The following is a 23401-nucleotide window of genomic DNA, read 5'->3' as shown; positions in this document are numbered from 1 at the left end:
TCCTCTTTGTGACAACATTCAGTTTGGACCCAGTGGTGCTGAGTCATAGTCAGTGATTCAGCCTGCCTGTCTGCTCCAGTTAAGCTCCACACACACACACACACACACACACACACACACACACACTCAGGGGGCACCAGCGGAGACTGGACCTATGCAGCCACATCTGGCATATTACGATTTCACAACTGCACCTTCCACCACTAACAACTACATACAACTTCCATCATACCTGAGAGGGCATGTGCTAATGCTAGCATGCACATCAGTGATAATCCACATCAGTGATACTGTACATCAGTGATAATCCACATCAGTGATAATGCACATCAGTGATACTGTACATCAGTGATAATGCACATCAGTGATACTGCACATCAGTGATAATGCTCATCAGTGATACTGTACATCAGTGATACTGTACATCAGTGATACTGTACATCAGTGATAATGCTCATCAGTGATACTGTACATCAGTGATACTGTACATCAGTGATAATGCTCATCAGTGATACTGTACATCAGTGATACTGTACATCAGTGATAATGCACATCAGTGATACTGTACATCAGTGATAATGCTCATCAGTGATACTGTACATCAGTGATACTGTACATCAGTGATAATGCTCATCAGTGATACTGTACATCAGTAATTAGTACACTGCATGCTGTGTGTGGGCATAGTATGTGTGTGTATGTGTGTGAGACCCATGGGCCACTAGGACCCCCATTCCCCGGGCTCTGCTGTTATCAATGGGCTCTTTGTTGGCAGAGAGGATGGGGTCCTGGGTCCCTGAGCTCCATGTGAGGACTAAGATTAAGTAATGTGACGGGGGGATTTATACGTGATTGAGCTGACTGGGGGCCCATATCATTGAGTTGATGGGGCGCGCTTAATCTAGTGGAGAAGGAGGGGCTGCTGTGTGAGTTTTGTTGTGGGTGGGGGATGAGGTGTATCCAGCTGAATGGTCAGAATTTGGGGTGTGCTCATTTGCATAGAGAGGAGGCTGGGGATGCAAGGGGGTCTGAGGTTGGGTAGCTCCCATAGGAGAGAGGGGAAAGGGGTTTAAACCTGCAGTAACAGAAAGGGTCTAAAAGGCCTGAATGGTGAGGTGGGGGAGCCGTGTGCAGGCAAACAGAGCTGGCGTCCCTGTGGTTCTGGAGGGAGATCAGTCTGGAGAAACAGCATTAAGATTCTGCTCTACACCCAGGCAAGACGCCTTTTCTTCTGCTCCTTGCAAATGAGATGGGCTCCTCCTCATGTTGCCCCACAGGAATCAGATGTTTTGTTGGCCTTCCACTGGCTCTGAGAGGAGAGAGGGGGACACCCTCTTTCACTCCAACCAATCTCTCTCTCTCTCTATCTTTTTTTCTCTCTCTCTCTATCTCTCTCTCTCTTGTCTCTTTCCATCTTTCTCTCTTTCTGAATGTTTCTCCTCTGACAGATATTGCCTAAGTGACCAGATCTGAGGCAACCACAGTGGCTGTCTCAGAAATCCAGGAGGCAATACAATTAGTGTCACCTTAATGATGAGACCACGTTATTAATCCTGCTAGATGGAAGCTTTTAAAACAACACATCCAGCCAGACTTACAGTGGACCCGCTCAGTTAACCTCTATCAACAGGGACCAATTGGAATTCAAGCCACTCTGTTGTTTTCTGTATTTACAGTCTTCCAGTCATACTGGTTCCCACTGGCAACACATTTCTTTTAAAAGAGTGTGTTGGTAACAAAGAGGGTTTCTATGGTCTGCGATGTGGGTTTTACTACCTGTTGCAGGGCCAGAGTTGGTTGGAGGGGAGAGGGAGAACAGAGGCGAGCAGGATGGAAAATGCCCTAGGATCTTGCTGGTATAGTAGCTTGAGAGATCATAGACCTGGTTGTTTGAGCATGTTAGGATCATATCTGGGCAGCATGACTGTATAATAGCTGTGGATGTTTATATGAGGCTTCATCCCATCCCAGAGTCACATCTCTATTAGATGAGAGTCAACAAGAGTTTAACATGTTTTGAAGTAACTGGCCCTGTGGTTGCCATGACAATGGATGGAAATTGATTCGTAACGGACTGGCTGCTGGTTTGTCGGGTTCAGACTAAGTTTCACGTCCCATCCCCCCATTCTCCAACCATCCATCTGCTGGAGTCCTGTGACAGTTTCAGCTATCTAATAACTCACAGACTGTCTCACCCTCAGGTAGCCTAGCGGTTAAGATCATTGGGCTAGTAACTGAAAGGTTGCTGGTTTGAATCCCTGAGCCAGCAAGGTTAAAAAACCTGTTGTTCTGCCCTTGAGAAAGGTAATTCACCCCCAACAACTACTCTTGGGTGCTGATGACATCAATTAAGGCACCACTCGGATTCAGAGGGTTTAGGTTAAATGTGGAAGATGCATTCAGTTGTACAGCTCACCAGGTGTTCCCCTTTATAGTAACCTAATACTTACTTTGCCATACATATTGTTGTTTGGATAGGTACCCAGAACTCGTTGGGCTTTTTGACCATGCCCAACACAGACTTCTTTCTCCAGGTCCAATTGCCCTCTTTTCAGCCTAAGCAGTCATTAAGTCTGATTGAATGAGCTGCCATCACTTACAACAGGGCTTTATGAGATGTGACTTGTGGAAGAGGGAGTGGTCGTATTGTTGCTAAGAGGCTGCAATCCAACTGGCTGCCTCTGGTCTTACTGGCCCATCCTCTGACACATAGCTTCCTTTGTAGTTGATCACAGTTAATAATGGTAGGGATAGTGATGGATTAATAATGTGTGTGTGTTATGTTGCTGTGCTCCTGTGTGTGGCTGTGTGTCTGTCCAAAGAGAAGCACTCTAACCCACTGATAGATGTGGCCTATAGGTCTTATGTATCCATCTGTAGCCTGTCAGTGATATCATGGTCAGAAACTCCAGGGGGGACAAAAAGGTGGAGATGTATAGCTGCTACTGTTCAGCCCTGTGGCCCCAAAGCTTCTCCAATCGGCTAGCACACTGTAATGGTGTCACTTGTTGACTGTTTAGTACACTGCCATTTATTATGTATCCATGACTACAAGGACAATGATTATAAAACATTTTCCAGTATGATTTTGACATTCTGATAAGCGGGTCAGCTGTTGAATAAGAGTTAATCTGATAATGCCATTTTGCTATTATAATGTTATTTTGTTTCTACTCCCCTCTGTTTACTCTCCTACTTTTGTCTTCAGTATCTCACAATAGTTTGGAGATACTGTGGTCAATGTAGATATTCAATAATTGATTAACTGTTCTTGACTTCTATTTGATGTACCTAGATAAGACAAGAAAGAGAGGCAACCTTAACTAACTTGCTCTTTTCTTGCTGTGTTATGTAATTGTACTCATTCCCATTTTGACTCAGACAAGGAGAAGACTGAAGAGGAGCAGAGGAGCAGGGATGGGGTGCGAGATCCTCCTAGACGGTGCTGCTGTCACACACAGAGTGGCGCGGGCCAATCAGAGTAATACCAATAAATCTGAAGGGCTTAGTGGGATATTTTGGACGCCAAGCGAGACAGAGTGCCACACAAGAACACAGCTACTATCTGACCCTCTCTCTGTCCCCTTTTTCTCTGTCCCTCTCTTTTTCTGACCCTATTAGTCACCAACTAACAGGAATGGAGGAAAAGAGATCTCATTCCTTCACCTCCCTGCTTCTTTTCTTCCCTTTCAATCACACTCTGTCCCCATCTGTGTCTGTGTGACTGAGCATGTGTGGGAGGCAGCTTTGATTTGGTAGCCAAGCTCTGTCGCACCAAATCCTATTCAAACAAGGATGAGAGAGAGAGGGAGAGAAAGGCCAGGAGACATTTGTAGCTGAGTGGACGAGCACAAACAATCCCTGGCACACAGCTTTTGAGTGTCACATAAACCACCCTCCTCTCTCTCTCTCTCTCTCTCTCTCTCTTTCTCTTTCTGTCTGTCCCTCTCTGTGTTCTATTCAGTGACCGGCCCGGCCCGTCCCTTTTGCCCCTCCCTGTGTACTCTCTCTCAGGATGGGGGATGTCTATCCCTATAAAAGGCATGTGTGTGCCCTGACAGGGTTTCATTCCAGCCATGGAGAGTCAGAGAGTCCTGTCGTCTTACAGGAAGCGTTTCGGGCCCCAGGGGGCTGGCAGCGTGGGTGGGGGCGTGCGTCTCAGCAGTCTCTCCTCCAGCCGCTTCTCCCTCCATGGGAGCCCCCGCCACCTGACCCACTCCAGCACCATTTCCCGTCTCTCCCTGGGGTCGGCTGGAGGGGCCCTGCTCCTGGGGACCCCTGGGAACCGGCTGGACTTCTCGGCTGACTCACTCCTCAAGGCCCAGTACCGGGAGACGCGCACCAACGAGAAGGTGGAGATGATGGGTCTTAACGACCGCTTCGCCAGCTTTATAGAGAAGGTGCGCTTCCTGGAGCAGCAGAACACGGTGCTGGTGACGGAGCTGAACCAACTGAGAGGGAAGGAGCCCAGCCGTCTGGGGGACATCCTCCAGGAGGAGCTGAGGGAGCTGCGCAGGCAGGTGGACGGACTCAGCGCTGGGAAGGCCCGGCTGGAGATAGAGAGGGACAATATGGCTGCTGACATGGCCACGCTCAAACAGAGGTGAGCATGAGGCAGTCTCATTTCCATCACTACAATTGGGCATTGATCAGTCTACATTGTTTTAGTATTTTGGAGTTCCAATTGATATTGTGGAGTTCTAATTGCTTCAGCATTCTGTCCACTTAAAAGTTTATTCGGAATTTGATTTAGTGGATTCCTAGTGTTTGGCATGTGTTTTGGTCAATATGTTCATTTTGAATTGGAATCTTTGCTACGGTCTAAAACCAACAAGTGGATAGTTGACATAACACAATTCAGTATAACTGGATATCGTGTTACATGATAAAATTGCTCAGTAGATGCTTTGGCTTGTTAGTTATTGAAAACACTTTGCTCTGAGAAGGCTTTACTCAATGGTAGAGGTCGACCGATTATGATTTTTCAACGCCGATACCGATTATTGGAGGACCAAAAACCCCTATACCGATTAATCGGCTGATTTAAAATATAATTTATTTTATTTGTAATATTGACAATTACAGCAATACTGAATGAACACTTATTTTAACTTAATATAATACATCAATAAAATCAATTTAGCCTCAAATAAATAATGAACCATGTTCAATTTGGTTTAAATAATGCAAAAACAAAGTGTTGGAGAAGGAAGTAAAAGTGCAATATGTGCCATATAAGAAAGCTAACGTTTAAGTTCCTTGCTCAGAACATGAGAACATATGAAAGCTGGTGGTTCCTTTTAACGAGTCTTCAATATTCCCAGGTAAGAAGTTTTAGGTTGTAGTTATTATAGGAATTATAGGACTATTTCTCTCTATACGATTTGTATTTCATATACCTTTGACTATTGGATGTTCTTATATGCACTTTAGTATTGCCAGTGTAACAGTATAGCTTCCGTCCCTCTCCTCGCTCCTACCTGGGCTCAAACCAGGAACACATCGACAACAGCCACCCTCGAAGCAGCGTTACCATGCAGAGCAAGGGGAACAACTATTCCAAGTCTCAGAGCAAGTGACGTTTGAAACACTATTAGCGCGCACCCCGCTAACTAGCTAGCCATTTCACATCGGTTACACCAGCCTAATCTCGGGAGTTGATAGGCTTGAAGTCATAAACAGCGCAATGCTTGAAGCATTGCGAACAGCTGCTGGCAAAACGCACAAAAGTGCTGTTTGAATGAATGCTTACGAGCCTGCTGCTGCCTACCACCGCTCATTCAGACTGCTCTATCAAATATCAAATCATAGACTTAATTATAATATAATAACACACAGATATACGAGCCTTAGGTCAGTAATATGGTCGAATCCGGAAACTATCATCTCGAAAACAAAACATTTATTCTTTCAGTGAAATACGGAACTGTTCCGTATTTTATCTAACAGGTGGCATCCCTAAGTCTAAATATTCCTGTTACTTTGCACAACCTTCAATGTTATGTCATAATTACGTAAAATTCTGGCAAATTAGTTCGCAATGAGCTAGGCGGCCCAAACTGATGCATAAACCCTGACTCTGCGTGCAATGAACGCAAGAGAAGTGACACAATTTCACCTGGTTAATATTGCCTGCTAACCTGGATTTCTTTTAGCTAAATATGCAGGTTTAAAATATATACTTCTGTGTATTGATTTTAAGAAAGGCATTGATGTTTATGGTTAGGTACAGTCGTGCAACGATTGTGCTTTTTTCGCAAATGAGCTTTTGTTAAATCATCCCCCGTTTGGCGAAGTTGGCTGTCTTTGTTAGGAAGAAATAGTATTCACACAGTTCGCAACAGGCCAGGCGGCCCAAACTGCTGCATATACCCTGACTCTGTTGCAGAGGAGACACATTTTCCCTGTTAGCAGGCAATATTAACTAAATATGCAGGTTTAAAAATATATACTTGTGTATTGATTTTAAGAAAGACATTGATGTTTATGGTTAGGTACACGTTGGAGCAATGACAGGCCTTTTTCGCAAATGCACACCGCATCGATTATATGCAACGCAGGACAGGCTAGATAAACTAGTAATATCATCAACCATGTGTAGTTAACTAGTGATTATGATTGATTGATTGATTGTTTTTTGTAAGATAAGTTTAATGCTAGCTAGCAACTTACCTTGGCTTCTTACTGCATTCGTGTAACAGGCAGGCTCCTCGTGGAGTGCAATGTAAAGCAGGTGGTTAGAGCGTTGGACTAGTTAACCGTAAGGTTGCAAGATTGAATCCCCGAGCTGACAAGGTAAAAATCTGTCGTTCTGCCCCTGAACAAGGCAGTTAACCCACCGTTCCTAGGCCGTCATTGAAAATAAGAATGTGTTATTAACTGACTTGCCTAGTTAAATAAAGGTGTATTTTTTTTTTTTTTTTTAAATAAATTAAAAATAAATAAAAAAATCGGCAAATCGGTGTCCAAAAATACCGATTACCGATTGTTATGAAAACTTGAAATCGGCCCTAATTAATCGGCCATTCCGATTAATCGGTCGACCTCTACTCAATGGGTGTCCCTCTTCATAAACTTGATCCTGACCAGACCCCTACATCCATTCAATGAGTGTGGAGGAATGGAGGAAACACATTAGAGCTGATTTCCACAAAGAGACCAGGGAGCCAGGCAGATGTTCTGTTGTTGCCTGCTCCCCCTTAATACTCATTCGTAAAATGTACGCTTCTTAGTTATGTTTATTGGTTTATTGCTTAAGTGGCATAGTTTATAGTTATGAGGTTATAGCTTATGTTTTCAGAGGATGTTTTTTGTTGTTGCAAAGGACAAAGGGAACATCTAAGTGTGTAATGGTTTCTGAGCCTGTGTATACTATGGATCAGAGACGTGTGTGTGAGTGTCACTGCTCTCTGAATACAGATCTTTTCAATTGCCTTGGTTCAGTATGTGGTAGATTTTCACAACACTTAGTACAGAACTCAAACCACATCATCAGAAAGGCAGTCATTTCTCAACTCAATTGAGTAAGTACAACATCAAATCATACAGTCACTTTTTTCCCAAACTTAATTAGTGTTTCATCTGGAAATACATGTTTCACATTCACAGTGCAATACATGTTCGTTTAAAGTAATTGCTTTTCACAATGCAATGCTCACTTTACTTTTTCTATGATTGTCTTCTCATTTAAAAAAAAATACATTTTACTATTAACCGACTGCTCTTAATTGATAATCACTTAACCGTTTGGTAAACCTAGAGATTTTAGATTTTTTTTCTACTACAGTTTTAGATAACTAAATGATGAAAAAGTATGTTTGTAAAGTATAAATATAATATACTATTATGATGATGAAGCATTTATAGGCATTTTATAAGCATTTCACTGCACAAATAAAATAAAATAAAATTGTATTTGTCACTTCTTAAACAACAGGTGTAGATGAACAGTAAAATGCTTACTTATGGTCCCTTCCCTACAATGCAGAGAGGAAAAGAGAAATGACACAATGGGTACCAGTACTAGTGCACCTGCGATAACATCTGTACAGTACTAGTGCACCTGCGATAACATCTGTACAGTACTAGTGCACCTGCGATAACATCTGTACAGTACTAGTGCACCTGCGATAACATCTGTACATCTGTACAGTACTAGTGCAACCTGCGATAACATCTGTACAGTACTAGTGCACCTGCGATAAACATCTGTACAGTACTAGTGCACCTGCGATAACATCTGTACATCTGTACAGTACTAGTGCACCTGCGATAACATCTGTACATCTGTACAGTACTAGTGCACCTGCGATAACATCTGTACAGTACTAGTGCACCTGCGATAACATCTGTACAGTACTAGTGCACCTGCGATAACATCTGTACAGTACTAGTGCACCTGCGATAACATCTGTACATCTGTACAATACTATTGCGCCTCACAAATACAGTACTAGTGCACCGGTGGGGACGATAACTAGTGCCTGCGATACACCTGTACAGTACTAGTGCACCTGCGATAACATCTGTACAGTACTAGTGCACCTGCGATAACATCTGTACAGTACTAGTGCACCTGCGATAACATCTGTACAGTACTAGTGCACCTGCCGATAACATCTGTACAGTACTAGTGCACCTGCGATAACATCTGTACAGTACTAGTGCACCTGCGATAACATCTGTACAGTACTAGTGCACCTGCGATAACATCTGTACATCTGTACAGTACTAGTGCACCTGCGATAACATCTGTACAGTACTAGTGCCCTGCGATAACATCTGTACAGTACTAGTGCACCTGCGATAACATCTGTACATCTGTACAGTACTAGTGCACCTGCGATAACATCTGTACAGTACTAGTGCACCTGCGATAACATCTGTACAGTACTAGTGCACCTGCGATAACATCTGTACATCTGTACAGTACTAGTGCACCTGCGATACATCTGTACAGTACTAGTGCACCTGCGATAACATCTGTACATCTGTACAGTACTAGTGCACCTGCGATAACATCTGTACAGTACTAGTGCACCTGCGATAACATCTGTACATCTGTACAGTACTAGTTGCACCTGCGATAATCTGTACATCTGTACAGTACTAGTGCACCTGCGATAACATCTGTACAGTACTAGTGCACCTGCGATAACATCTGTAACATCTGTACAGTACTAGTGCACCTGCGATAACATCTGTACTCTGTACAGTACTAGTGCACCTGCGATAACATCTGTACAGTACTATGCACTGCACTGGAGTAAACATCTGTACAGTACTAGTGCACCTGCGATAACATACATCGTACAGTACTAGTGCACTGCGATAACATCTGTACAGTACTAGTGCACCTGCGATAAACATCTGTACATCTGTACAGTAACTAGGCACCTGCGATAAACATTCTGTACAGTACTAGTGCACCTGCGATAATACCTCTGTACTAGTACTAGTGCACCTCGCGATAACATCTGTACATCTGTACAGTACTAGTGCACCTGCGATAACCTACTGTACATCTGTACAGTACTAGGGCCCTGCGATAACATACTCTGTACAGTACTAGTGCACCTGCGATAACATCTGTACAGTACTAGTGCACCCTGCGATACATCTGTACAGTACTAGTGCACCTGCGATACCATCTGTACATCTGTACAGTACTAGTGCACCTGCGATAACATCTGTAACGCAGTACTAGGTGCACCTGCGATAACATCTGTACAGTACTAGTGCACCTGCGATAACATCTGTACATCTGTACAGTACTAGTGCACCTGCGATAACATCTGTACATGTACGTACGATTGCCCCTGCGATAACATCTGTACAGTACTAGTGCACCTGCGATAACATCTGTACAGTACTAGTGGCACCTGCGATAACATCTGTACAGTACTAGTGCACCTGCGATAAACATCTGTAATCTGTACAGTACTAGTGCACCTGCTGATAACATCTGTACATCTGTAACACAGTCCTAGTGCACCTGCGATAACATCTGTACAGTACTAGTGCACCTGCGATAACATCTGTACAGTACTAGTGCACCTGCGATAACATCTGTACAGTACTAGTGCACCTGCGATAACATCTGTACAGTACTAGTGCACCTGCGATAACATCTGTACAGTACTAGTGCACCTGCGATAACATCTGTACAGTACTAGTGCACCTGCGATAACATCTGTACATCTGTACAGTACTAGTGCACCTGCGATAACATCTGTACAGTACTAGTGCACCTGCGATAACATCTGTACAGTACTAGTGCACCTGCGATAACATCTGTACATCTGTACAGTACTAGTGCACCTGCGATAACATCTGTACAGTACTAGTGCACCTGCGATAACATCTGTACAGTACTAGTGCACCTGCGATAACTCTGTACATCTGTACAGTACTAGTGCACCTGCGATAACATCTGTACAGTACTAGTGCACCTGCGATAACATCTGTACATCTGTACAGTACTAGTGCACCTGCGATAACATCTGTACAGTAACTAGTGCACCTGCGATAACATCTGTACATCTGTACAGTACTAGTGCACCTGCGATAACATCTGTACATCTGTACAGTACTAGTGCACCTGCGATAACATCTGTACATCTGTACAGTACTAGTGCACCTGCGAACATCTGTACATCTGTACAGTACTAGTGCACCTGCGATAACATCTGTACAGTACTAGTGCACCTGCGATAACATCTGTACAGTACTAGTGCACCTGCGATAACATCTGTACAGTACTAGTGCACCTGCGATAACATCTGTACAGTACTAGTGCACCTGCGATAACATCTGTACAGTACTAGTGCACCTGCGATAACATCTGTACATCTGTACAGTACTAGTGCACCTGCGATAACATCTGTACAGTACTAGTGCACCTGCGATAACATCTGTACAGTACTAGTGCACCTGCGATAACATCTGTACATCTGTACAGTACTAGTGCACCTGCGATAACATCTGTACATCTGTACAGTACTAGTGCACCTGCGATAACATCTGTACAGTACTAGTGCACCTGCGATAACATCTGTACAGTACTAGTGCACCTGCGATAACATCTGTACAGTACTAGTGCACCTGCGATAACATCTGTACATCTGTACAGTACTAGTGCACCTGCGATAACATCTGTACATCTGTACAGTACTAGTGCACCTGCGATAACATCTGTACAGTACTAGTGCACCTGCGATAACATCTGTACAGTACTAGTGCACCTGCGATAACATCTGTACAGTACTAGTGCACCTGCGATAACATCTGTACAGTACTAGTGCACCTGCGATAACATCTGTACAGTACTAGTGCACCTGCGATAACATCTGTAGTACAGTACTAGTGCACCTGCGATAACATCTGTACATCTGTACAGTACTAGTGCACCTGCGATAACATCTGTACAGTACTAGTGCACCTGCGATAACATCTGTACAGTACTAGTGCACCTGCGATAACATCTGTACATCTGTACAGTACTAGTGCACCTGCGATAACATCTGTACAGTACTAGTGCACCTGCGATAACATCTGTACAGTACTAGTGCACCTGCGATAACATCTGTACATCTGTACAGTACTAGTGCACCTGCGATAACATCTGTACAGTACTAGTGCACCTGCGATAACATCTGTACATCTGTACAGTACTAGTGCACCTGCGATAACATCTGTACAGTACTAGTGCACCTGCGATAACATCTGTACATCTGTACAGTACTAGTGCACCTGCGATAACATCTGTACATCTGTACAGTACTAGTGCACCTGCGATAACATCTGTACATCTGTACAGTACTAGTGCACCTGCGATAACATCTGTACATCTGTACAGTACTAGTGCACCTGCGATAACATCTGTACAGTACTAGTGCACCTGCGATAACATCTGTACAGTACTAGTGCACCTGCGATAACATCTGTACAGTACTAGTGCACCTGCGATAACATCTGTACAGTACTAGTGCACCTGCGATAACATCTGTACAGTACTAGTGCACCTGCGATAACATCTGTACAGTACTAGTGCGAAACATCGTACAGTACTAGTGACCTGCGATAAATCTGTACATCTGTACAGTACTAGTGGCACCTGCGATACATCTGTACATCTGTACAGTACTAGTGCACCTGCGATAACATCTGTACAGTACTAGTGCACCCTGCGATAGCATCTGTACATTCTGTACAGTACTAGTGCACCTGCGATAACATCTGTACAGTACTAGTGCACCTGCGATAAACATCTGTACAGTACTAGTGCACCTGCGATAACATCTGTACAGTACTAGTGCACCTGCGATAACATCTGTACAGTACTAGTGCACCTGCGATAACATCTGTACAGTACTAGTGCACCTGCGATAACATCTGTACAGTACTAGTGCACCTGCGATAACATCTGTACAGTACTAGTGCACCTGCGATAACATCTGTACATCTGTACAGTACTAGTGCACCTGCGATAAACATCTGTACATCTGTACAGTACTAGTGCACCTGCGATAACATCTGTACATCTGTACAGTACTAGTGCACCTGCGATAACATCTGTACAGTACTAGTGCACCTGCGATAACATCTGTACATCTGTACAGTACTAGTGCACCTGCGATAACATCTGTACAGTACTAGTGCACCTGCGATAACATCTGTACATCTGTACAGTACTAGTGCACCTGCGATAGCATCTGTACATCTGTACAGTACTAGTGCCTGCGATACAATCTGTACATTTCTGCTACTAGTGCACTGCGATAGCATCTGTACAGTACTAGTGCACCTGCGATAACATCTGTACATACTAGTGCACCTGCGATAACATCTGTACAGTACTAGTGCACCTGCGATAACATCTGTACAGTACTAGTGCACCTGCGATAACATCTGTACAGTACTAGTGCACCTGCGATAACATCTGTACATCTGTACAGTACTAGTGCACCTGCGATAACATCTGTACATCTGTACAGTACTAGTGCACCTGCGATAAGCATCTGTACATCTGTACAGTACTAGTGCAACTGCGATAGCATCTGTACATCTGTACAGTACTAGTGCACCTGCGATAGCATCTGTACATCTGTACAGTACTAGTGCACCTGCGATAGCATCTGTACATCTGTACAGTACTAGTGCACCTGCGATAGCATCTGTACATCTGTACAGTACTAGTGCACCTGCGATAGCATCTGTACATCTGTACAGTACTAGTGCACCTGCGATAACATCTGTACATCTGTACAGTACTAGTGCACCTGCGATAACATCTGTACATCTGTACAGTACTAGTGCACCTGCGATAACATCTGTACATCTGTACAGTACTAGTGCACCTGCGATAACATCTGTACATCTGTACAGTACTAGTGCACCTGCGATAACATCTGTACATCTGTACAGTACTAGTGCACCTGCGATAGCATCTGTACATCTGTACAGTACTAGTGCACCTGCGATAGCATCTGTACATCTGTACAGTACTAGTGCACCTGCGATAGCATCTGTACATCTGTACAGTACTAGTGCACCTGCGATAGCATCTGTACATCTGTACAGTACTAGTGCACCTGCGATAGCATCTGTACATCTGTACAGTACTAGTGCACCTGCGATAGCATCTGTACATCTGTACAGTACTAGTGCACCTGCGATAGCATCTGTACATCTGTACAGTACTAGTGCACCTGCGATAGCATCTGTACATCTGTACAGTACTAGTGCACCTGCGATAGCATCTGTACATCTGTACAGTACTAGTGCACCTGCGATAGCATCTGTACATCTGTACAGTACTAGTGCACCTGCGATAGCATCTGTACATCTGTACAGTACTAGTGCACCTGCGATAGCATCTGTACATCTGTACAGTACTAGTGCACCTGCGATAGCATCTGTACATCTGTACAGTACTAGTGCACCTGCGATAGCATCTGTACATCTGTACAGTACTAGTGCACCTGCGATAGCATCTGTACATCTGTACAGTACTAGTGCACCTGCGATAACATCTGTACATCTGTGTACGCAACCAATACACTTTGATTTGATTTGACTTCACTGCAAACATTTATAATCTGATATTGACAAGATTAGAGATGTTCTCTGTCATACAATTGAAAACAGCAGCACTACACATTTGGTCAAATTGAGTTAAGACTGAAATCAGGCTTTGTAGTCTCCTGGTTCAATTATCTTCCGTTTTCAAAGAAAATTGAGTTTCAAATGTGCAGTAACTACAATATCCACATAAGAACCAATGCAAACAGCAGTAAGTGAAGTTACTAAGTGAAGTTCCTGCAGTTTGCCTTGGTATTCTATCGGGCTCTGAGTTCAGGCCATCCCGATCATAACATACCCTCACACACACACCATGAGACAGTCAAAAAGTTGGATAAACACATTTAGATTGTAGATACTGTACTTTTCTTTTGCATTACCCATATAGTTGTTTGTCATACAAAGGCGGAGTGCAGTATCAGCATTTTAGGGGTCATAGGTCAGGTAAGTGATCATGGTTATAATAAGATAATATATCAGTGCATTATCACTTATCTACCTACAACATATTTGGCTGGAGAGTAAAAAAATACTTTAAAGCCATTTTTCTCAGATTCACTGTTTGCGTAGACTGCTCTTTGCCTTTGTATGGCATTTCAGGTGGCTGCCCTGCCCTTGGCCTGAGTCTGCCTTCTGTCCCTCCTATCGTCATGGGCATACCTCCCTGAAAACAATGACACTATACCTGTTCTTCCTTAAGGTGGAACTGACATCTGTTCATATGGAAGAATATGACAAATGTTTTAAAAAATCGGACAAGCGAGCATTTAGATATGGTAATTTTCACGTTTTCATAAATTCATAGAATGTTTGGGAATGACGTATAGTAAGGCATTTGTAAAAATTCTGTATCAATATAGAGTGGGAAAGCGGCAGTGCATTTGGACAATTAATAGACACTGCAGTAAATAAAAAAATGAAAAACCATCTGTCTCGTCCAGGCCCGGAGTCTACGCAGACCGGTGCGCCATAGCCAATCAGAGTTACAGTAGGCCTATAAGCAAATATGCCATTTGCCACACGGGCCTGCCATCATTCACTTCGAACTGGACTGTGTGTTTACAGGCAGTAGCAACAGCACAACTTTAGATCATTAAAACATCTCTTGCTAGTTTGATTGTATTGACATTCCCAGCCTTAACTAAAGTTGTCCGTTTTTTTCTAAATATTGAGTATTTAAAACTGAAACAGTGCTCAAGACAGGCTTGATGCAAGCTAATGCCTGCTAAACATTATGTTTCTTTCATTTCTTTCATTTGGTTACAGTACACCTATGTTGTAATTATATCTGAACAATACATTTATTTGTACATCAATGATTATGAAAGATATCTTTAATGATCATACGTTTGATCACACATGGGATAGAAATTATGGAAATGTAATTTTCAGTCAATTTTGATGGGTAGTGCAAGTGTATTGCCTAATGTGAAAACATTGTAATGTACTGTAATTTACAGTACTGTAGAAAATTACATTCAAAGGGCAATTTGTAATTAACTGGTTGTCACGTTTGTCGTATGATGAAGGAGACAAAGGTGCAGTGTGTGTATCGTTCCACATTTTATTTTAACTGTGAAACTATGCAAGACATACAAATAAACTAATAAACAAAACAAACCGTGACGAAGAGGTGCAACATGCACTAACTCAAAATAATCTCCCACAAACCCTAGTGGGAAAAACAACAACTTAAATATGATCCCCAATTAGAGACAACGATGACCAGCTGCCTCTAATTGGAGATCATCCCAAAAAAACAACAACATAGAAATACAGAAACTAGAACCACACAACATAGAACATTTAAACTAGACAAAACCCCCTGTCACGCCCTGACCTACTCTACCATAGAAAATAAAAGCTTTCTATGATCAGGACGTGACACTGGTTGTTAAAACAACTTAATTGAGAAGATATCATTATATTGTATTTTGGTGATTAAATCAATTTCAAAGTAAGCTTATATTTAGGATCTATGGTTGTTTGGTGAGAAGATGTCTCCAAATGAAATGAGTGCACAATAAAAGGTTTGGAATATAACTAACAAATGTTAGTTTTGTACTAAGAGTTTAGAAAATTCACCACACGTGTGAAAATAGCACCAAAGCTATATAACAAAAACCTTATCACACAGCTGCTATTCACCTCTAAGTGCTCAGCATGAGTATCGATGGTGAAGGTTGACAAGGTTAGAGGTCAGTTAGTGTTTCCTGCCGGTTTCCCAACTCTACTCTCTAACACCAATTCATCAGTCTGAATAAATACAGATCTCAGTTTGAGCGTGTGTGAGCATGTGTGTTTCAGTGTGGAGCAGATAGTGGCAGATGGAGTTTGGAAGTGTGTGTGTGTGTGTGTGTGTGTGCGTGCGTGTTCATGTGTGCGTGCTTGTTTGTGCGTGTTCGTGTGCTTGTTTGTGCGTGTGTGTGTGTGTTTTTTGGCTCCATTCTGAATGCGTAAACTCCGCCTCCATGGGAAAGGCTGATGGCAGGCTGATGTATAGAAGTGAATGGCTAATGATGTGTAAGCTCTCCATTCAGCTGAGCTCAGCCCACCTACTGCCAACTCTGCTACTGCAGCAGGGAAAACAAGTGGTACTCACAGTCCTTATCATCAGTTTATTCATGTCATTATGTATAAAAGAATATTCATACTTAGACACATTTAATCATATCCTAATCATGATCCCTTCACTTTTCTGGATGGAAAACATGATCATATATATTGGGTCATTGGTGGGATCATGACTGGGATTCATTGACTTTGTCTCAATAGAGAATAGGTTGAAACTATGTTTTATCTGAGGTGCATGGATCCTCTTTGCGTGACCAATGTGTGGACTTAGTGTGCACCCTAACACTGCCTCTCCTTTTATCTGTCTGTTTTCTATTTTACCTCACTCTCTGTTTCTCTTTCAATCAGACTGCAAGATGAGATGGTTCTTAGACAGGATGCAGAAAGCAACTTGAACGCCTTTAGACAGGTGCGGTCATTTCTCTCATAATTTGTATCAATTTCACTATTATTGCCCATGTCCCTCTTTGCATGTGATCTTCACAGCCTGTGTTTTTATATGAGGAATATACATGTGACATTGACCTAAGGATTCTCTGTGTGTAGGACGTGGACGAGGCGTCTCTGAACCGTGTCCAGTTGGAGAGGAAGATAGACGCGCTGCAGGATGAGATTGCCTTCCTCAAGAAGATCCACGAGGAGGTGAGCTTCAGCTTCCCCTCGTCTCTATGGTCCTTACTGACCAACCTCTGTTTCCATCTCTAAAGTAAATAGTGAATATTCAGAGAGTGAAAGAGGTGACCTTTAACCAGTAAGCCTGTGGTTGGTTCTCTATAGGAGCTGCGTGAGCTGCAGGAGCAGCTGATGGCCCAGCAGGTCCATGTGGATGTGGACGTGTCCAAGCCAGACCTGACCGCTGCTCTGAGGGACATCCGGGTCCAGTATGAGTCTGTGGCCTCCTCGAACATTCAGGAGACGGAGGAGTGGTACCGCTCCAAGGTCATATCAGAAAGCTTGGGCTATTGCACATACATGTACACACATTACTGTACAGGCACAGGCAGATACACTACCATACAGATAAACATGCATACAGCCAGGTGTTGCACAATGCACACATTGACAACACACTACACTATAAGATGCAGACTTTTAAACTGTCCTGTCTCTCCTTTTGTTGTTATGCACAGTTTGCCGACTTGACCGACGCAGCTACTCGGAACGCAGACGCCTTGCGATTGGCCAAACAGGAGGGCAACGAGTACCGCCGGCAACTCCAGGCCATGACCTGTGACGTGGAGGCACTCCGTGGAACAGTGAGTTGTCCAATCAGAGCAGAGTGTGCTGTGTCAACAATGAGACATGAGAAGACCATGAGTTCCATGACTCCCCTCTCTAACTGAACCACCTCTACTCTTTCATCTCTTTCCAAACCTCTAACCCCCTTCCTTTCCTTCTCCCTCTCTTCCTCCTCTCCTGCAGAACGAGTCCCTGGAGCAGCAGCTGCGTGAGATGGAGGACCGTTTCTCCGTGGAGACGGCTGGTTACCAGGATATGGTGGGTCATCTGGAGGAGGAGATCCAGACTCTGAAGGAGGGGATGGCCAGACACCTGCAGGAGTATCAGGACCTGCTCAATGTCAAACTGGCCCTGGACATAGAGATCGCGACCTACAGGAAGCTGCTGGAGGGAGAGGAGAGCAGGTGAGGAGATAACGGTGGAGAGGAAGGAGGGTAGAAGGTAGGAAGAGAGGAGGGAGGAGGGACGGAGAGAGAGGGTGTTGGAGGGAATAAAGTGGAAAAAATAATGTGGATCTAATGAGCTGGTTCGGGAGGAGACAATAGGTGGTGGCTGGTAATTACTGATACTCTCTCTTCCTCTTCCTCAGGATCACTGTTCCAATGCAGAGCTTCTCCAACCTGCAGTTCAGAGGTGAGTAAGGGTATCCCGACCCAGACATATTAGCATAGTCTTTCATGGCATTTAATAATTTACCCCAGCCATATGAATGATGTGCTGATGCATAAATCTCAAGTTAGGATTCAGCTCTCATGGGCATCTGAAAGCTAAAGGTCTCTCTCACCCTCTCCCTGAGTATAGAGACCAGTATGGACACTAAGTTCTCTCCAGAGACCCATGTCAAGAGGAGCATCATAGTGCGGACTGTGGAGACTAGAGACGGGGAGGTATGTAGAACATCATAGATCACTGAATGAATCCATGGGGGATTTATTCCCATATCAGATGTGTGAATGTGCTTGCTTCCTGCTTAGCTCCTCCAGAGGGCAGCATGCTACATTGTATTATTCAATACATGCAATTTCACCAGCTTTCAGATCACTTATAGACAGTCCCTCCCTACTGCTGCATCTACAACCCAACATGCCCTGTTCCCTGCTCTCTGTGTTTCAGATCATTAAGGAGTCTACGGCTGAGAGGAAGGAGATTCCTGACAGTCCTTAAAGGACACAGATGGTGCTAGCTATATGTCTGTCATACTGTCCCCACTCCCCAGTAACGCTTAGAGGCCTTGCATGATAATAACACCCTTTCCTGACCAGGCACCTCCCTCTTCCCCAAACCTCAAAGTCCCCCCAGTTGCAACCACCTCACCATCCCCTTCCTCCCCTCTTCATCATCACCCCCAGACCATGCTACATCATGAGTTGCATTTTGTTGAAAAAAAAAAAAAATCCCTCATTGCATCCTTGTTAGCATTTTTGCCAAAAAGTATTATTTTTGTATTACTGTAACTGGAGATAGGCTTTAGTGCTGGGAAGTGTGGCCATGCACCTTAGAAGGAAGGGTCTTGGACTACTACCCTTCGTGATTAACAGACTTAATGCTTGGAAATGTATTTTTTGTTCAGCTCATAATAGTGACAGATCAGAGTGGGACATGTTCTCATTGTGTTTGGATAGTAGCCAGAGAGGAGGCCTTGAAATGTAGTGATTGTTATTCAGCTAGTGGCAGGGGTCATGCTGAAGTTGTGTGGTTTGAGTGGATGTGAGAAGTCAAGAGGAAAGTACAGTTGCTGGGGTTAGCAGTGGACAGGACGGGTCTCAGACAAGGAAGATGACGTGTGTATGACAGTGCTTTTGGCAGAACTGTTGGTGAAAAGAAAGAAGCTGATGTAACTCTCCTCTAGGGCCAAACATCATATCTATTTCATCCCTCTGTCATACACTCCTCCCCCTCTCTCTCTCTGGATGCAGTGTCTCTAGTTCCACTGTTTCATTGCAACATCATATTTTAACACTAGAACAGTGCCTGGGAACATCCACTTACGAACCAGGGGTGAGAGGGACAGGATGGAGGTGAGACAGGGAGTATTGACGAGACCCTTACCTCTGAAATCCCCTGTTCCTCCCCCAGCCCCATCTCTGGAGTGTTAGTGAGTGTAGAGAGACACAAAAGAGGGTGTTGCTGAGATAGCTTGGTGGTGGTGGAGCGGGTGGGGTTACATGGTGTCTCCCTGATGACAGCCCTCTGCAAGAAGCCCTGGGGGGGCTTGGAGGGTGGAGGAGAGGAGGGGGTTGGAGGAGAGGAGGGGGTTGGAGGAGAGGAGGGGGTTGGAGGAGAGGAGGGGGTTGGAGGAGAGGAGGGGGGTTGGAGGGTTGGAGGAGAGGAGGAGAGGAGGGGGTTGGAGGAGAGGAGGGGGGTTGGAGGGTTGGAGGAGAGGAGGAAAGGAGGGGGTTGGAGGAGAGGAGGAGAGGAAGAGGGTTGGCGGGTGGCTGTCACAACACTAACTGTTAATCCCAGCTCTCTCCATCTGCTTAGAACCCCTGCTGACATAAACAAACTGACACCCCTGTCACCTACCATTCAGTACAGATGGTGCCTACAGACTGCTTTTCATTCTTCACTAAACACCAACCGTAACCATCTTCTAACGTGCCTGCCTTTCTTTCACATCTCCCTTCCCTCTGCTTTTCCTTCGTGTCTCCACCCGTCAGCTCTAGATACTATTTGTTCTCTTCTTGTCTGCATCTTACAGTAGCCACAGCTGAACCACACTGCAGTAGGTCTAAGAAAAACCTACAAGATGTGAATATAACCTTATATTTGACCAACATTATGACAACCCGCTAACAACAATAAAGCCATTTTGTTTGATTAGTATTTGTGTCTGAATGAGTCTTTTGTGAATGATCGTTTTTATTTGCTTTGTTTAGTCCAACACAAGCTGTTGCTTGGATTGAATGTGTACCGTTGTATGATCGTGTGAGCTCATGAAATAAAGATAGATACAGTACCAGCTCACTGATGGACCTGTTTTCATGACTTTATTTTATATACCCAGCACCTGATGTGCGTACACCACGTTAGAAACTCGTTGTTTGGGCGCCAGATTTCAGGAGGACAGTTGGGCACTTGTTGATTGATCATAATCAATAAAACCCACATAGTCATAATCAACATGCGTCATTTATCATAATGATAATCATCCATCCATATGTAGGCTCCTGTTTGCGGTATCTGTCTGCGGTGAATGAGTATAACTGAGTCTGACAGCCAATCTCTGTATCAGGTTCCACATTAGAGGTATGTGGGAGGGATGATGACTGGCATGGCTGACCGCTGAGATTGACAGGAGGGGTCAATGTTCATCATCATCACTACGTTGGTTGTTGTCCAGTGGCGAGGGGAATTGAGGTGGGAGGGTTCGGCCCCAAAGCCTAGATTTACAGTACTGTCATCGTCACTTGTCAGTGTCATTGTCAGTGCTCTGCCCAGGCCCCTACAGAAGCACATAGACAGTATATTCTCTTACAGACGGGGTCAGACTGTAACACTGTGTTGAATGATCTAACAACCTATCCACACGTTCAGCCCTCAAAGACCCTTCACTTCACTCCCTGCCCAGAATCTACAAGTCTTCCTGTAAGGACAATGACTCAAAGAGAGATTATATAAGTGCTCTCACCATATACACTGTTCTCTGGGCCCCTTCTGACAGCCAGAAAGGAGTTGAAGGAGGAAACATGCGTGTATGTGGGGTGCAGGTCTATAGGAGTCCCAGTCACGCAGAGGCCATCCTTTACTCATCGTACAGCTAATGTATTTCTGTGTGTTGGTGTGTGTATCAGTGGAGGCTGGAGGGAGGAGCTATAGGAGGGCAGGTTCATTGTAATGGCTGGAATGGAAAAATGGAACGGCGTCAAACATGTGTTTTCCATATGTTTTATGTGTTTGAAACTGTCCCATTTATAACGTTCCAGCCATTTCAATGAGGCCGTCCTCACGCAGCTTATCTCAGAAGCCGCCACTGGTGTGTATGTGCACATGTGTATGTGTGTTTGTGTGTGTGTGCAGTACAGTACTGTAGTGGAGCAGGTTGAAAGCTTCAATTTCCTTGGTGTCCACTTCACCAACAAACTATCATGGTCCAAACACACCAAGACAGTCGTGAAGAGGGCACGACAACACCTTTTCCCCCTCAGGAGACTGAAAAGATTTGGCATGGGTCCTCAGATCCTCAAAATGTTCTACAGCTGCCCTATCGAGAGCATCCTGACTGGTTGCATCACTGCCTGGTATGGCAACTGCTCGGCCTCCGACTGCAAGGCACTACAGAGGGTAGTGCTTACAGCCCAGTACATCACTGGGGCCAAGCTTCCTGCCATCCAGGACCACTATACTAGGCGGTGTCAAATTGCCAAAGACTACAGTCACCCTAGTCATAGAATGTTCTCTCTGCTACCGCACAGCAAGCGGTACCGGAGCGCCAAGTCAAGTTCCAAAAGGGTTCTTAACAGCTTCTACCCCAAACCATAAGACTCCTGAACAGTTAATCAAAAGGCTACCCAGACAATTTGCATTGCCCCCCCCCCCCTTACGCTGCTGCTACTCTCTGTTTATTATCTATGTATAGACACATATTACCTCAATTACCTGGACTAACCGCTGTCCCCGCACATTGACTGTGTACCAGAACCCCTGTTTTTAGCCTCACTAATATTATTTTACTGCTGCTCTTTAATTATTTGTTACTTTTATTTTTTATTAATCTATTTTTTTACTTAACACTTACTTTTCTTAAAACTGCATTGTTGGTTAAGGGCTTGTAAGTCAGCATTTCACTGTAAGGTCTACACCTGTTGTATTTGACGCATGTGACAAATAACATTTGATTTGATTTGATGTGTCTATTTAGCCTGGCTCTTGTCAGTGGACTGGAGTGTCTCAGGTCTGGGATGGAGGTGGCCTCGAGCTGAAGGAATTCTGGCTAGATAAAACACTCACTCCACCAGGGTGTGGGCCCTGACGTCTGGCCCACTGCAACTTTTCCAGCCAATCTTTCAGAGGTGGGGGTGAGGACTGGTTACTATTGAAGAGCTTTTTCTCCTCAGCAGCTATACGTACTGCAGAACTACGAAGAGAAAGGGGTGACAATGAAGTTATCTAAAGAGTGTGCTTCTCAAAATCCTCCACACTACATCAGTTCCCTTGTTGACCCCAAACATCACACAACCCTGTACACACAACCCTGTACACCCCACCCATGGCTTGGTGACCCCAAACATCACACAACCCTGTACACCCACCCATGGCTTGGTGACCCCAAACATCACACAACCCTGTATACCCCACCCATGGCTTGGTGACCCCAAACATCACACAACCCTGTACACCCACCCATGGCTTGGTGACCCCAAACATCACACAACCCTGTATACCCCACCCATGGCTTGGTGACCCCAAACATCACACAACCCTGTACACCCACCCATGGCTTGGTGACCCCAAACATCACACAACCCTGTACACCCACCCATGGCTTGGTGACCCCAAACATCACACA

General features: G+C 44.3%; 1 protein-coding gene across 1 annotated transcript; it reads left to right on the top strand.

The window, feature by feature from the left end:
* Positions 1–4057: 4057 nt before the first annotated feature.
* On the top strand, positions 4058–19716 carry LOC115171522 (glial fibrillary acidic protein-like). The gene is made up of 9 exons (XM_029728443.1): positions 4058–4603; positions 17005–17065; positions 17203–17298; positions 17434–17595; positions 17787–17912; positions 18079–18299; positions 18485–18528; positions 18697–18782; positions 19009–19716. Exons 1-9 carry the CDS (start codon positions 4077–4079, stop codon positions 19057–19059), a joined length of 1374 nt encoding a protein of 457 aa, XP_029584303.1. The 5' UTR covers positions 4058–4076; the 3' UTR covers positions 19060–19716.
* Positions 19717–23401: the final 3685 nt, after the last annotated feature.

Source organism: Salmo trutta, chromosome 32, assembly GCF_901001165.1.
Source record: "Salmo trutta chromosome 32, fSalTru1.1, whole genome shotgun sequence".
Classification (NCBI taxonomy): Eukaryota; Metazoa; Chordata; class Actinopteri; order Salmoniformes; family Salmonidae; genus Salmo; species Salmo trutta.
The sequence above is the reverse complement of the archived record's forward strand: the minus strand, read 5'-3'. Positions and strand labels throughout refer to the sequence as shown.